Source organism: Spodoptera frugiperda, chromosome 17 (assembly GCF_023101765.2).
Source record: "Spodoptera frugiperda isolate SF20-4 chromosome 17, AGI-APGP_CSIRO_Sfru_2.0, whole genome shotgun sequence".
Classification (NCBI taxonomy): Eukaryota; Metazoa; Arthropoda; class Insecta; order Lepidoptera; family Noctuidae; genus Spodoptera; species Spodoptera frugiperda.
Genome location: NC_064228.1, coordinates 3,193,537 through 3,207,756, shown reverse-complemented (window position 1 = coordinate 3,207,756; position 14,220 = coordinate 3,193,537). Strand labels below are relative to the sequence as shown.

Here is a 14,220-nt window from a genome sequence, read left to right as displayed (position 1 = left end):
TAAACTGTGACGGTCATGACGCACGCCTTTTGTTAATGTCAAATAAGAAAAATTTCTCTTTACAAAGAATAAGTTAATATCTAATTTTAAATAAAATAAGAAATCGACACCGGAATAATAACATTTAATGTCGTTTCTTTGATTTACAGGTATGTAAGTTAATGTTTGTTTGATTTGTTTCTGATTTGTTTCTTAGATTAACTGAAATAAAACTTTGATTTACAGAGAAACTCAATGTGTTTAATTGACGGTGCCGTATATCAAGCCACTATAAAATAATATTATAAAACGACATTAACTGTCACAAAAATGGAGAAACTAAAATTTACTTTTCAAATTAAACCAACAGTGGACGGAAAGTCAAACTTCATTGCCATAACCTCAATTGCCACACTAGATGACAAAGTTTACCTGGTTCCTGAAGAGTATCAAGCAATATCACTTCATAAACATATTCAAGCCACGAAAACATATGTTACATTAAAAAGTACATTGAAAAAGAGATATCAAACTAGAAATGTTTGGATAAAAACAACAGAAGAAATTTTAAAAACATATGTCGATGAGGCTGGAAACATGATTTTTCAGGACCAATTTCTAGAAGAAATTAACCAAGAACAGTCACCAGCTGTGAGTAAAATGACATTAGAGGATCCTATAGTGAAAATTTTGGAAAAATTGGTTGAAGACAAACAGAATGAAGAAAAGAAGAGTAAGAAAAAGTTAGCTGAAAGATTTGTGATTGAAAAATTTAGCGGAAGAAATTCAAGAGCATGTCAGTGGATGGAAGTATTCGAAAAAGAATGTGAAAGATTTAATATTGTAAAAGAGGAAGAAAAGATTGAAATTCTCAGACTTTTTCTTGATAAAACATGCATAGATTGGTACTCCTCCATGATGATAAAGTTTGGATTACAATCTGAGTGGTCAGAATGGAAATCAAGTTTTTTACAAACATACACCAGTAAAGGTTGGACTGACAGCAAATATGCTTTGACTTTCAAGTACCAAACAGGATCTTTGGTAGAATATGCAGTGAAAAAAGAAAGACTTTTATTGGAGATAAGAAAAACAATGGATGAAGGGACCCTAATTGACATAATCGCAGTCGGCTTACCAGATTTTATAACAGATAGGATTAACAAAGAAGAAATAGTTCATGCTAAAGACTTATTCAATGAACTTGGCAGACTAGAACACTTGGTGCAAAAACGAAGAATTATAAAAAGAAAAGAAGATAGTAAACCGGTTAGAGAAAAATGTAATATCTGTGATAAATTGAATAAAGGAGCCCGCTACCACCCAGAAGATTCTTGTTGGTTCAAACCAAAATTGAATACGGAAAAAGATAAAAAACAGATAAAACTTATCAATAATTCAGAGTTGGAATGTGAATTGCAGTACGAAGACCAAAAAAACTAATAGTGCCGCCATTGATCAAGATAAAATTACTACTAAATAAAAATATTGAAGTATCAGGGATCTATGACTCTGGATCTAATGTGTCATTGATAAACTCAAAGATATTAAAGATAAAGCAAAACGAAGGCACTCTTTCAAATGATACTAATCTAAAAACGATTAATGGCGTCAAAAAAGCTATCGGAATAATTTCACTGGACATAGCCATCTTTGATATTGAGAAAAAAATGAATGTTTTTGTGATAGATAACGAAAATTTTGATTATGACTTTTTAGTGGGACTAGATTGTATACAAGAATTTCATCTAGTTCAAGACGAAAATCTGAAAATTCATCAAAAATTACCTACACAAAACAAGGAAAAAGTTTCTAAGGAAACAAATACCGATATTGATTCTAAGGAATTAAAAATGGATAATATCATAAACTACAATGAAAGTTTTAAAACAGAAGACTTTAGAATTTGTATTAATCACTTGAGTTTTGAGGAACAGACAATAATTGATGACTTAATAACAGAAAACCAGTCAGTGTTTGCGACGGACAAATATGACATTGGAAAGGTAAAAGGTTATGAAGCACACATCGATCTACAAGTAGAAAAATATTGCAGTAAAAGACCATATCGTTGCACAGTGGAAGACAAGAAAGAAATCGAAAGCCAAATAGCAAAACTACTGGAAAAGAATATAATAGAAGAATCATATAGCCCATTTGCAGCGCCTGTTACATTGGCCTATAAAAGAGAAGAAAACAGAAAATCAAGACTGTGTATAGACTTCAGAGATTTAAATAAGATTGTTGTACCACAGTCACAGCCCTTCCCGCTCATCGAGGACTTAATAGTAAAAACAAGAAATTGTAAGTATTTTTCAACGCTGGACCTTAATTCTGCTTTTTGGTCCATACCACTGCGTGTCACAGATAGACACAAAACTGCATTTGTGACACAAGAAGGTCATTACCAATGGACCTGTCTACCATTTGGATTGAAGACCGCTCCAGCCATATTCCAAAGGATAATGTGTAATATTATACGGAAGCATAATCTTGGAGAGTTCACAGTATGTTTCATTGATGACATTCTGTTGTTTTCGAAGTCATTCTCGGATCATATAAGATATCTGAAGCAGTTATTTCAAGCAATTCAAAGCGAAGGTATGAAACTAAAATTCTCTAAATGCACATTTGCAGCCGATTCAGTAAAATACTTGGGGCATGTAATCCAGAATAATTCAGTCAGACCTCTGAAAGATAATTTGATATCAATTAAAAATTTCCCGATTCCAAAAACTCCAAAAAATGTGAGACAATTTTTAGGAAAGATAAACTTTTACCATAAATATGTGCCAAATATTGCAATAAAATTAGAACCACTACATAATCTTTTGAGAAAAGGACAACCTTTCATCTGGACTGACAAATGTCAAGAGTCATTTGAAGAAATGAAACATATATTATGTTCCCAACCAATATTAACAATTTATGACCCAAACTTACCTATTCACATATACACAGATGCCAGCATATTAGGAGTAGGAGCAGTTCTGAAACAAAAACAAAAAAACAACGAAGAAAAACCTGTAGCCTACTTTTCAAAGAAATTAAATGAAGTGCAAAAAAGGAAGAAGGCTGTGTATCTGGAATGTCTGGCAATTAAAGAATGTGTTCAGTATTGGCAACACCTACTAATAGGCAGAAAATTCACAGTCTTTACAGATCACAAGCCACTGGAAAATATGAACATAAAATGTAGAACAGACGAAGAGCTAGGTGACTTAACTCATTATTTATCGCAATATGATTTCCAAATTAAATATTCTCCAGGAAGATATAATGTTGAAGCAGATTGCCTGAGCAGAAACCCGGTTCTCGAACCAGAAGAAAACTTAGAAGAACAGCTAAAAATAGTAAACATGATAACAATAGAAGATATTTTACAAGATCAAAATCAAAATGAATATATACAAAGCAAGAGAGATAAGTTATATACAAAAAACAATGTGTATTACAAGAAAGTAAGAGAAAAAGAAAAAATTATTATATCAGAGAAATTAAGCATAGAGCTCATGAAGAAAATACATTCAGATCTAAGCCATATCGGAATTAAACAAATGCAAAAAATGATAAGCACTGTGTATACAGCAGAGAACATGACGAAAAACATAAAAATAATTTGTGAAAGCTGCACAATATGCATAAAGAATAAATCAAGAGGAAAAAATAAATATGGATTAATGTCACAATTGGGGCCTGCCAAAAAACCATTTCAGATATGCTCCATCGATACCATTGGAGGCTTTGGAGGATCCCGGTCAACAAAGAGATATTTACACCTATTATCAGATCATTTTACAAGGTATGCATACATACTAACATCCAGTACACAAAATGCAAATGATTTTATCAAACTTATAAAAAGTTGTACAGAATGTGATGACATAGAATTGATACTCTCGGACCAATACCCAGGTATCAACTCAAGAGATTTCAAGAGTTTTTTAGATGAGAAGAATATACAAATCATATTTACAGCAGTAAACTCACCTTTCTCGAATGGTTTGAATGAGAGACTAAACCAAACGCTGGTCAACAAAATCAGATGTAAAATAAATGAACAAGATACAAGAATGGCATGGACGACTGTGGCACACAATTGTGTAAAGAAATACAACGAGACAGTGCACACAGTTACTGGATATGCTCCGAAATACTTACTTTATGGCACAGATGTCACTATTTTGCCAAATGAGCTAAAACAGGAAAGAACTAAACATGATTTAATCCAAGATAGGAGAAGAGCTCTAGAAAACTCAATCAAATCACATAATTATAATAAGACAATTTATGATAAGCATCGAAAATATATAGACTTCAACGTAGGAGACACGGTTTTTGTGGAAAACGGGAACAAACTCAACAGGAAAAAACTTGATGAACTGAAAATAGGACCCTACAAGATTATAGAAAAAATATCTACATCAATATACAAGATAAACACTGACCACAAGAGATCAGAGTCTAACTACTTCCACATATCGAAGCTCACACCGGCTCCTGCTATCTACGTGTGAAGAGTGTATGCCGGGAACATCAACCTCATTGTTTATATTCACTTTTACTCATTGTTTATCTCTTTTGGGGGGGAGATGTAAAGAAAACTATAGTTTCCTTTATTTGAATTTACGCGCGCATATAGCAACTCTTTGGTAGTTTAGAGTTTTTAAGAAAGAGTAAACTGTGACGGTCATGACGCACGCCTTTTGTTAATGTCAAATAAGAAAAATTTCTCTTTACAAAGAATAAGTTAATATCTAATTTTAAATAAAATAAGAAATCGACACCGGAATAATAACATTTAATGTCGTTTCTTTGATTTACAGGTATGTAAGTTAATGTTTGTTTGATTTGTTTCTTAGATTAACTGAAATAAAACTTTGATTTACAGAGAAACTCAATGTGTTTAATTGACGGTGCCGTATATCAAGCCACTATAAAATAATATTATATTCAGATTTTGTAATTCTAATAAAAACAATAAAATTTCGAAAGACAAATGTTTTGCAGTTATTTCGTTACTTTCTTTAGGTTTGAAAGATTACTTTTATAGATTTCCGATTCAAGTAAACAATTTTAAGACAAATGAAAATCGTGTGTAGTTGTAATTGTCAAATATGGTGCGTGTTTCAATGTTTATTTCCTTAAGTGCAGGGAAAATACGTAATGAGATGAAACGCTTGTCACTGCTCACTTATTTATGTTTATTGTAGAGCCCATCAGCCCATTCATTCTTAATCAAAGTCCTATCACGTATCTAGTCGGTACTAGATATTTACTTGTACATATATTTGTCAGTTTAACACAACTAGCGAATGAGAGAAGCTTGTGAGTATAAGCATGTGACCTTATTATAGGACAGCGAATTGCATAATACTATTTTGAAAGTTAGGGCACTGGGTCTAGGTCACAAAATGTAAGTATATCATAATGTTATTGTTTGTATCTTTCTGATAAAATTAAAGTTGCAATAAGATTTTTGAAACTTCTCAGTTTACACACGAACAGAAAGGATTTTTTTGTTTTTCTGGCTGTTAACTGTTATCGTTCGACAAGAACTATGTTATTATATTGCTTTCTTTCTTCAGTTCCTTCTTGCTTCGGTTCAATCTCTAGATTAGTAAACGTAATTCGATTTTGATAAAAAAAGAAACTCAATGTGTTGTGTGTATTTTCCTCGTTATTTGGTAATATTCTAGTATTCTATACTAGTGCACTGTTTATTTACTTGATTGTTCCATTTACCTCACTCAAACAATTTACATAAATAACTAACTTGGTACATACCTACTTTTTGTAACGAATTATAATGTCTGGTTATATTTTCAACAGTATTTTAGAAGGTCATCTTATGTGAACTAAAAGTCTTGATTATTGAAACAAGTACTTCTTGAGATTTAAAGTCTCATTGTTACGTTGTAAATGAGAATAAGTAGGTAAGCACAGTAGTTGCCTTGACGAACCAGTTTCCGATTATGGCAGGAAACGACAGACAAAAATGGCCGAAACGTATTACGGTGGCTAATGATCATAATCTTTAAAGAACACTGTTTTAAGGTAAACATCATGTCGGTGTAAATGTGAGTGTTTTAAGCATTGTGAAAGGCAAATGAATAAACAGCATCTATCTATTATATTATTACCATGCAGTACAATACAATTGTATTATGCGAATACAATTGGTTACATAATTTCCTAAACTGTCTCACTCAGACATTTAATGATTACCTAAACTATTCCTTAGTAACGATTTTGTTCTGAAAACAATTGGTTAAGTAATAACCATTAAATGTTTCTGAGTACGACGGAAAGTGTGTATGTATATCCGATTATTTTTAAATTAAGCGGTGCATTTGACAAAGACCTAGTAAAAATCAAACAATAGTTACTTAAATCACCACCAAGACACGATAGGTCACCATTCACTAAATCTAAATCTAGAACCATTGAAACACCACATTTGGCCTAGAATTACAAGGTTTCCCACCATTTCCTTTGGACACAATAAATAAAATTTGGCACCAGACCAGCTCCACAGATTTCTTGCAACGGGCACAAGGCCTTGTCCTCCATTTTGGCCAAATCTAGCCATTAAACAAATTGTTGACGTGATCACACAGCAGCGCTACCAACTTCCCTATTCAGGTGGACAAATTTGGAACTAACAAAACCATCGCAAAATCCCAGTACGGAACAATTTTACAAAGAAACTAGTGACATAAACAGCTGTAAAGTTAACTTGGTGATTCGACAATCTGTCTAACAATCAATAAAGTACGCTTTAACCACAATTTGACCAAATTTGCTGGCTACCTTGAACCGTGTTGACGGACTCTATGAAGTAGACCGATAATTAATTTCGATGTTACGTCGGTTTTTGTTGAAATCCGGCTTAGGATTGATGTGGGCGTGCATACAAGTAATTTGCTTGTATGGAGGTATTAACTAGCTACTATGACATAATAATAATGTATCGTATTTTTTTTTAAGGGGGGAAAATCATCCAATTTCTTCTCCCGCCTTTAACGAGACGAGAGGGAGTGGCAGCATCTTACGGACTAAAAAATCAACCCATTCCTACTCCTACTTTTCGAGCCGGAGTCCCGGTAAACCCGCTAGGTAGTCCGCAGCTCAAGGTAATAATTGATTAGGAACGATATATCCTTTGTGTTACACTGATTTTATAGCTCTAAGGGGTATGATCATCGATGAGAACGAAGTATCTGGTTCGATACTCAAATCAGAACAAGTAGGTATTGTAACAAGATTCTCAACAGCTCGAGGTTTGGCAGGAGGGCAAGCTGTTATTGTTTTCATATTTATTCATTAATCAAATAGACAAAGCACTTTATTTTTGCCATAAAAATAGAGCCGGATGCAACAAGATGCAATATGTATACAATATACTCTCTGCGTAGGAGTTTTTATAAATGAGAAGCAGCAGATGCACCACATTAGGTACCAGACAGGTTTCGTTTGAAACATAACAAACAAGAGCTAAAAACATTTCAGCGGATTGTTAACCATCCAATAATTTACGATTATATTAATTTAGACTGTAATGTGCAGACTCTTAGAGTTATTCTGAACTAGCTGTTGCCAGCGGCTTCGCCCGCATTGCCGTGGGATTAAAAGTATCCTATCACCAAAGTCAGCTCATACCCTGTCTGTTTACTTTCATCAAAATTCGTTCAGTAGTTTCTGCGAAATTGACGGACAAATATTCTAACAAACAAACTTTGACATTTATCATATTAGTGTGATAAACTTCGCTCCAACAAATACAGGAATTCTAAGAAATTAATAATAACTTAATGATGACTATACGAAGTTCTTAGAAGCACTAAAAATCTGTATGGTTTTAATCTAGTTGTTGGTCCAAATACTAAACCTACTCGAAAAATAGAAAATTGCAACTACTGAATAATCGGTCAGCAGGTCTTCGTTTGAATAGAAACTTTAAAATTATTTTATTAAAGACCTCTTTATTTTCTTGAAATAAGGATGTCTACAAGCCTAATTCCCGAATACTCAAACGCTACTCAATTTTAAGACGCTCTCAAATGTAGTTCTGTCACTATCAATTCTTTATAAAATGACAGAGATAGCACGATATTTAAGTACAACTTAAAATTGAGCAGCATTTGAGTATTCGGGCGTAAATCACGTGTGTCTTGACACAACAAACAGTTCAGCGGTTTTCCCACACGAGGCGCCTACTGGAACGGACAAGTTATAAATAAATTCCCTTTTTATTTTGTCAGTCGCATTCTTCACGGGTGATGCCAAAAACCCTAGTGATTAGTTAACGGTGCTAATTCTGATCTTTTCTAAAACAGATGTTAAACAACGCTGAATCGAACGTCTAAAATATACCAGCAAGAGAATATAATAAGATAGAGATTTTAAAGCTAATGGTATTAAATAGATATAGAATTATATGGAATGCAATAAAGTATTGAGTATTGAAAGTAAAGTCTTGTTATTTTCTGAAGATATAAGCATAATTACTTAAATATCGTTTTTAGAGCCCTACCATAATGAATGAGTCTATTACCGAAGACCGGAGAGTTACAGACTCAGTGCTAATTAAGATTTTATATCCTAATCACTTTTCTCAACCTCATCCAAGGCCGATTAGTTCCTTCTTTTTTATTATAGAAATCGATGTTTGCTTTGCAAATCGCAACCTATAATGCTAATACATAAAAAGTCTTACAAATATTCAATCCGATTTTTCTGTGAACTATTTTGCATATGCCTGTTTTCGAGTGTCGTGCGTATAAGTACATATTTGGGTAGCTGACGTCATTATAATTTGAGTATCATGTAATTACCAGTCCTTCCCATTATTATGGCATGTGTCCGTGACATATAAACCGCATTCAGTTATAAATATGAACTGCTATAAATAACTATAAGTTCATTTGTTTTTGCCAAACCTTGGTTTTAGTAGTTACTATAAGTCAAAACTTGTTTTCTCAGACGCTTGCTTGAGATTTGCTGAGGTTAAGCTGATACCGGATTGCTGTTTTATATTCCTGTTCCCAAAGGGACGAAGCAATAAAATATAGCTTATGTGCATCCACTAATAATGTAGCTCTCTAGAGGAAAAAATACTCTCTAGAGGACAAAAAAGGAAAAAAAAGAGTAGTACCGAAGATTAAATTCTGACTCATCTCCTTAATTGTAAAGCGAAATATTCCTTGTTGGTGTTTAATTCCATACACAATGATTTTCTAAACAGACAGTTTTAATAATACCTAAACAAAATGAACTGAAAATGTTTACTAAACTTTGCGTCCGTGAACTTGTGATTTCGTACGAAAGTGACCGTAAGACCTTCGTGGGTATGAGAGAGTATGATACAATATCATTCATATAGAGAAACATGTATACCTATTATAAACCTGATGATATTTTAAACTATCTATATTATAATGTTCACTGCCATGGACGATTTAAAAGAATTGAGAACAATGTATTGATTAATTTTAGACTTCGAAAAAAGAGATAACAAGTATGGTGGGAAATACAGAACATTATCCAGAAAATGCATTGCGTCATAAAATTTTGGATTTCCCTAACAATGTAAAAGTTCAATATGATTAATGATGCGTGGGAGATTATTGATCTTAACGGTGTTAACATCACATGGCGTCTAAAACTAAATTACTCTACGTCACAAAAATGAATCAGAAATGAAATCCCGCTTAGTCACCATCTGAGTACAAAATGTGTAGTTTGCAAGATATCAGAATACCTAATCATAAGACTATATGGTAATGAGTAATTAGAGCAATTACGAGTACTTATTTTTGTTCTTGTTTGTAAAAGCGAAACCATCTGATTTTTAGATGTGTGATTCGAAGTATAGTAAGTCTTTAACTCATTGTGTGCCGGAACGCAGATTCTCGCGAGTCACAATGCATTTTCTATTTTTGTCTTATAAAGGGTGTCCCAACAAGAACGCAAGATTTAAATTTTAAATAAAACGCAGATATTTTTAAAAAAATCGTGATATCTTTATAATTTCGTAAAGTAGAGAGTATGAGGTTATCTATGGAACATACATCGGGCAGATGGCTGCCGCTGGTTTGCTGAAACATACGCGATCTTTCAATGAAATTTTCAATGACCGTTTTGCATAAATGCTGCGGTATTTCATTAATACAGCGTCCAATTTCCTTTTTAAGGCTTGAGTCGTCGTCGGCTTATTCGCATAAACCATCGACTTTAAGAAACCCCAAAGAAAAAAGTCTAATGGTGATAAATCACACGATCTAGGCGGCTAATTCTGGTCTCCAAAACGTAAAATAACACGACCGGGACATGACTGATGCAACAATTCAATTGTTTCTCTGGTTGTATGACATGTGGCGCTATCTTGTTGAAACCACATGCCTTCCAAATCCATTTCTTCAATTCGAGGTACGAAAAGATTGGTTATCATTTTACGATACCGAACACCATGATTGACTGTTTGCGCTTGACCTGGCTCATTTTTAATCGTGTAGCGCTCCATTTTTACTAACCTCGTACCTTATACTAACAAAAAATAACACTTGTTCAAATGTCAAACAATGATACTTCGAATGGCGCCAAATTTAAATCTTGCGTTCTTGTTGGGACACCCGTTATTATACCGGCATGGAAAAGGTAATCTATGTCTTTGCCACATACATTCTTACAAAGTTTATCTTGGACTTTAATTACTGTCAAAAATTGGTATGTAATGATCAGTGCTCATCATTAAGACATATTTTCGTGTTTTATTTATCTACAAATACTTACATTAACTTCCACACTATGAGTATGCTTGGAAATAAAAGAAAAAATGTTCAGACAAACTTATAAATAGCAGTCTTATAAGGAAAACCTGTATTTTGTAAGTCATGCGGTAAAGGACGACAACCTTTTATGTACGTTTATAAGCTTAAAGACATGATTTGCGCCCAAATATAAATATGGATACAAAGAAAGTAAGTAGTGTGACGAAAAAATCATTTGTTTATCTCTTATAGCATAAAACATTTAGTTAAATAACTATTAAATTACTGTTGGTTGTAATTGTCTGTTTAGAAGTCACAGCTGATAAACATATGTAGGTATAGTAACATGAATTCAAACTGATATGGACTGGACCAATAGTTAATGATAGTTTTATGTATTTTTAATCAATTCTTAGAGACAAACAGACAATCTTAATTCATTATATCATTATTTATGAACGAATGAGTACCATTCTTATGTGGTAGGTAAACTAAAATATTTACAGGCGTAATAAAAATTTCAGCTTGCCAAGAGCAATATAATAAAATGAGAGTGCTAGTCTTTAAGAACAAAACGTCATTTCCTTGTTCCTATAGATAGAACGCTAATAGTCATCAACACACAGTTTCACTGTAACGTAAACATTTTGTATCAACAATAATAAAACATCAAAAGCACTCACCACTGCGTTCACGTTGACAGCAGAACAGGCTTCCTCGATCACTTCTTCCACTGCACCACTTTCGTACTCTTCAGCAGGAAGAGCAGGATACAGCCTCATGCTGGTCCTGAACATCGTGTCTTCTTCAGTCGGCAGCTTCGGGTACAGGCTCTCATGTTCGACAAGGGGTTCGGTTCCTTCACCCCTTTCTCCACTAAGGAAGCCTCTGACAGCATTTGAAGCGCTGGCACCCCGATGCCAACCCCAGCCATTGGCTTTAAAGTTCTTCGGGTAGTACTTAAACATTGTTACAAATCACTGAACCACACTTTTTGCACTCAACGTTCGGGGGTTAATGCTCCGAAAATATCTTGCGTCTTCACCTCACAGCGAATCGACGTCGAATGAAGTAGTTCTCTTGTTTTTGTTTAATATATGAATCTGAAACAAAGAGAGTTTAGACTGTAAGTAGTGGTTAGTAATGCTTTCCCTGTATTAGAGAAGTCGATTTTCTGGAAACGTTACGTGCAACCTTATTTGACTGTACTGTACAGTAGAACTCCAATTATCCGAATTAATGGGGACCGGGACCCATTCGGATAATCAAATATTCGGATAATCGGATTTTTTTAAAAAAATGCCATTGAAGAGAATAAAAGCTACGTTTTGATATTGCACTATTTTTTTATTGAATTAAATTGCTTGGGGAAGTCAGTGTAGGCACAACGGCCAGTTAAGACAAGTCAAGTCAAGACTTGACGCGCAAACACTGGCTTCGCGGGGGGGAGAATAATAGCGCACTTAGACTTTTTTGGACAATTTTTGTGATTCGGATAATCGGCGATTCGGATAGTCGGAGTTCGGATAATTGGAGTTCTACTGTAGTTAGTTAGTTTACGCTGTTATTCGGTTAGGTACCTATCTATAGACACTTTGCGTACCTACAGATCGAAATCAAGGTCTGAAATCAGAAGTAAAAGGATGTTTTTTTTTATTTAAAAAGTCAGCGCCGCGTTAGGATTTTCGCCTGTCTCGTGGGTGCGTTTACAAACATACAAGTTCACATACCATTATGTAGTACCATGCACATTTATACCTAAAGTAAATATTATGTTATCCTGTTTGCTAATTGTATGTATATAATGTAATAAATAAACAAATCAATCACAATTTACGGTTTAATATACGGTAACTTTAACGATTTTGTCATTCTAACAGACAGTTAAAGGTTAAACACGATTTCGTTTTTGTTTACAGTCTGGATTCCGAGTAGCAACAAAAAATAGCACAGCAATATGCAACTTGTTGCTGCTTGTTGTTTACATTATTTTTCAGTAAATACATTACCATTTGGCAGGTAAGCATTCTATGTTAATAGATATGTAAAATTGTACATAATTATTATGCAGTTCTAGTTAAAAAAAGTAATATTGAATCAGCTGCACTAATATATGATAAAAGATAAGATATAGTGCTTTTGATAAAAATAAAAAAATGCATGTAACTTGATAGTCAAAAATTGCAATTGACAGTCTATATGATACCTACTCCTTATCGAAAATGCATTATCTAAGAATTGATAAAAAATTCAAGGACAGTTATGTTTAACAAGCGGGTTTACCAAAGAAAATAAACATTAAATATGCACTTCATGTTAGATAAAGATTATCGCATTTTTTTATTTTACTACGAATTTTTGCCGTTTCTGACAACCTTTGTCGGTCGTTTTGAAGGTGTGCAATAAATTATTTACATTTACTCTGATAATATAAGTGCATGAACATTATCTTGTAGTCATGCAATTCATTATGTTTATTGTATTATAAATAAATTTTACGATATAATATTTACAACTACACTAAAAAGCTTAAAACTAAAAAATAGAAGACAACTAAAAATTATTTACTGTTGACAAAGCACCCAAAAATTCGTCCGCATCGACGTCAATTTAGGGAAAGTGCCCAGAAGATGTTTTAATAAAATTATATCACGTTAAAAAAATGCTGAATAAACCCAAGCAAGCCACTGATGAATAATAATGTTTTGAAGTACGGCCCTGGATTAGGTAAGTACTTACTGTATTTTTTTTTTGTTTATGGAACACAGTTTATAAAAAAAGTTTTTAATGGGTGTCATATGTACGTGAAGTAGTGTTTGTTTACGCATTCACGACACAGGAAAAAATAATGTGGGTAATGTTTTAAACAAAATGTCTTCGATTGTATAAAATAAAAATTATTATAATCTATGTAATGAGTGTATGAGCCATCCGTAATGTCATCGTGTGCTATAGGTTTCTACCTGTTTACTTTTATAAAAAAATAAATATTTAAAATTCTAATTTCAAATCGTTTACTGCGAATATAGGTTAAGTGTAGATGTTACAGCAGTTATTATAAAATATTTTGTTCAGCCATATTCTGCCATGTAATATTATGAAAATTATAATTAGTTTTATTTACCTACCTACTATTATACTTTAGGTATTGGCTGAATGACGTAATAGCGTAAGGTAATGTTGTATATGTGAATTTGTAAATAAATAAATAATTTAAATTAGCCACTTTAATTGAATTCAATTCTTTAGTAGTGGCAGACGCCCCGTTCCGTTAAACAAGTAAGTAATTCTAATTCTAAATGAACTTTTAAAATAAAGTTTCGCGTAGTTATTTATATTTAGAAGTAGGTACAAAAATAAGTAGGTACAATTTTATTTTTTGTATCTACGTTTACATTACGTTTAGCTGAGTCCGTTTCCACCAGTGCTAAGCTTTGTATACCAATGTAAATAATTGGTGGAAACCAAA

The 14,220-nt window shown here is 33.2% G+C and overlaps 1 protein-coding gene across 2 annotated transcripts in view; it reads right to left on the bottom strand.

Annotated features, from left to right (window-relative positions):
- The window catches only part of LOC118276629 (calpain-B), a 71,292-nt gene that overhangs the window by 41,231 nt on the left and 15,841 nt on the right, over positions 1-14,220 (bottom strand). For both annotated transcript variants that reach the window (XM_050699774.1, XM_050699771.1), the window contains exon 2: positions 11,435-11,854. In XM_050699774.1, the coding sequence (XP_050555731.1) occupies positions 11,435-11,719 (285 nt within the window). In that variant the 5' untranslated portion in view covers positions 11,720-11,854. The remainder of the gene's footprint in view (positions 1-11,434; positions 11,855-14,220) is intronic.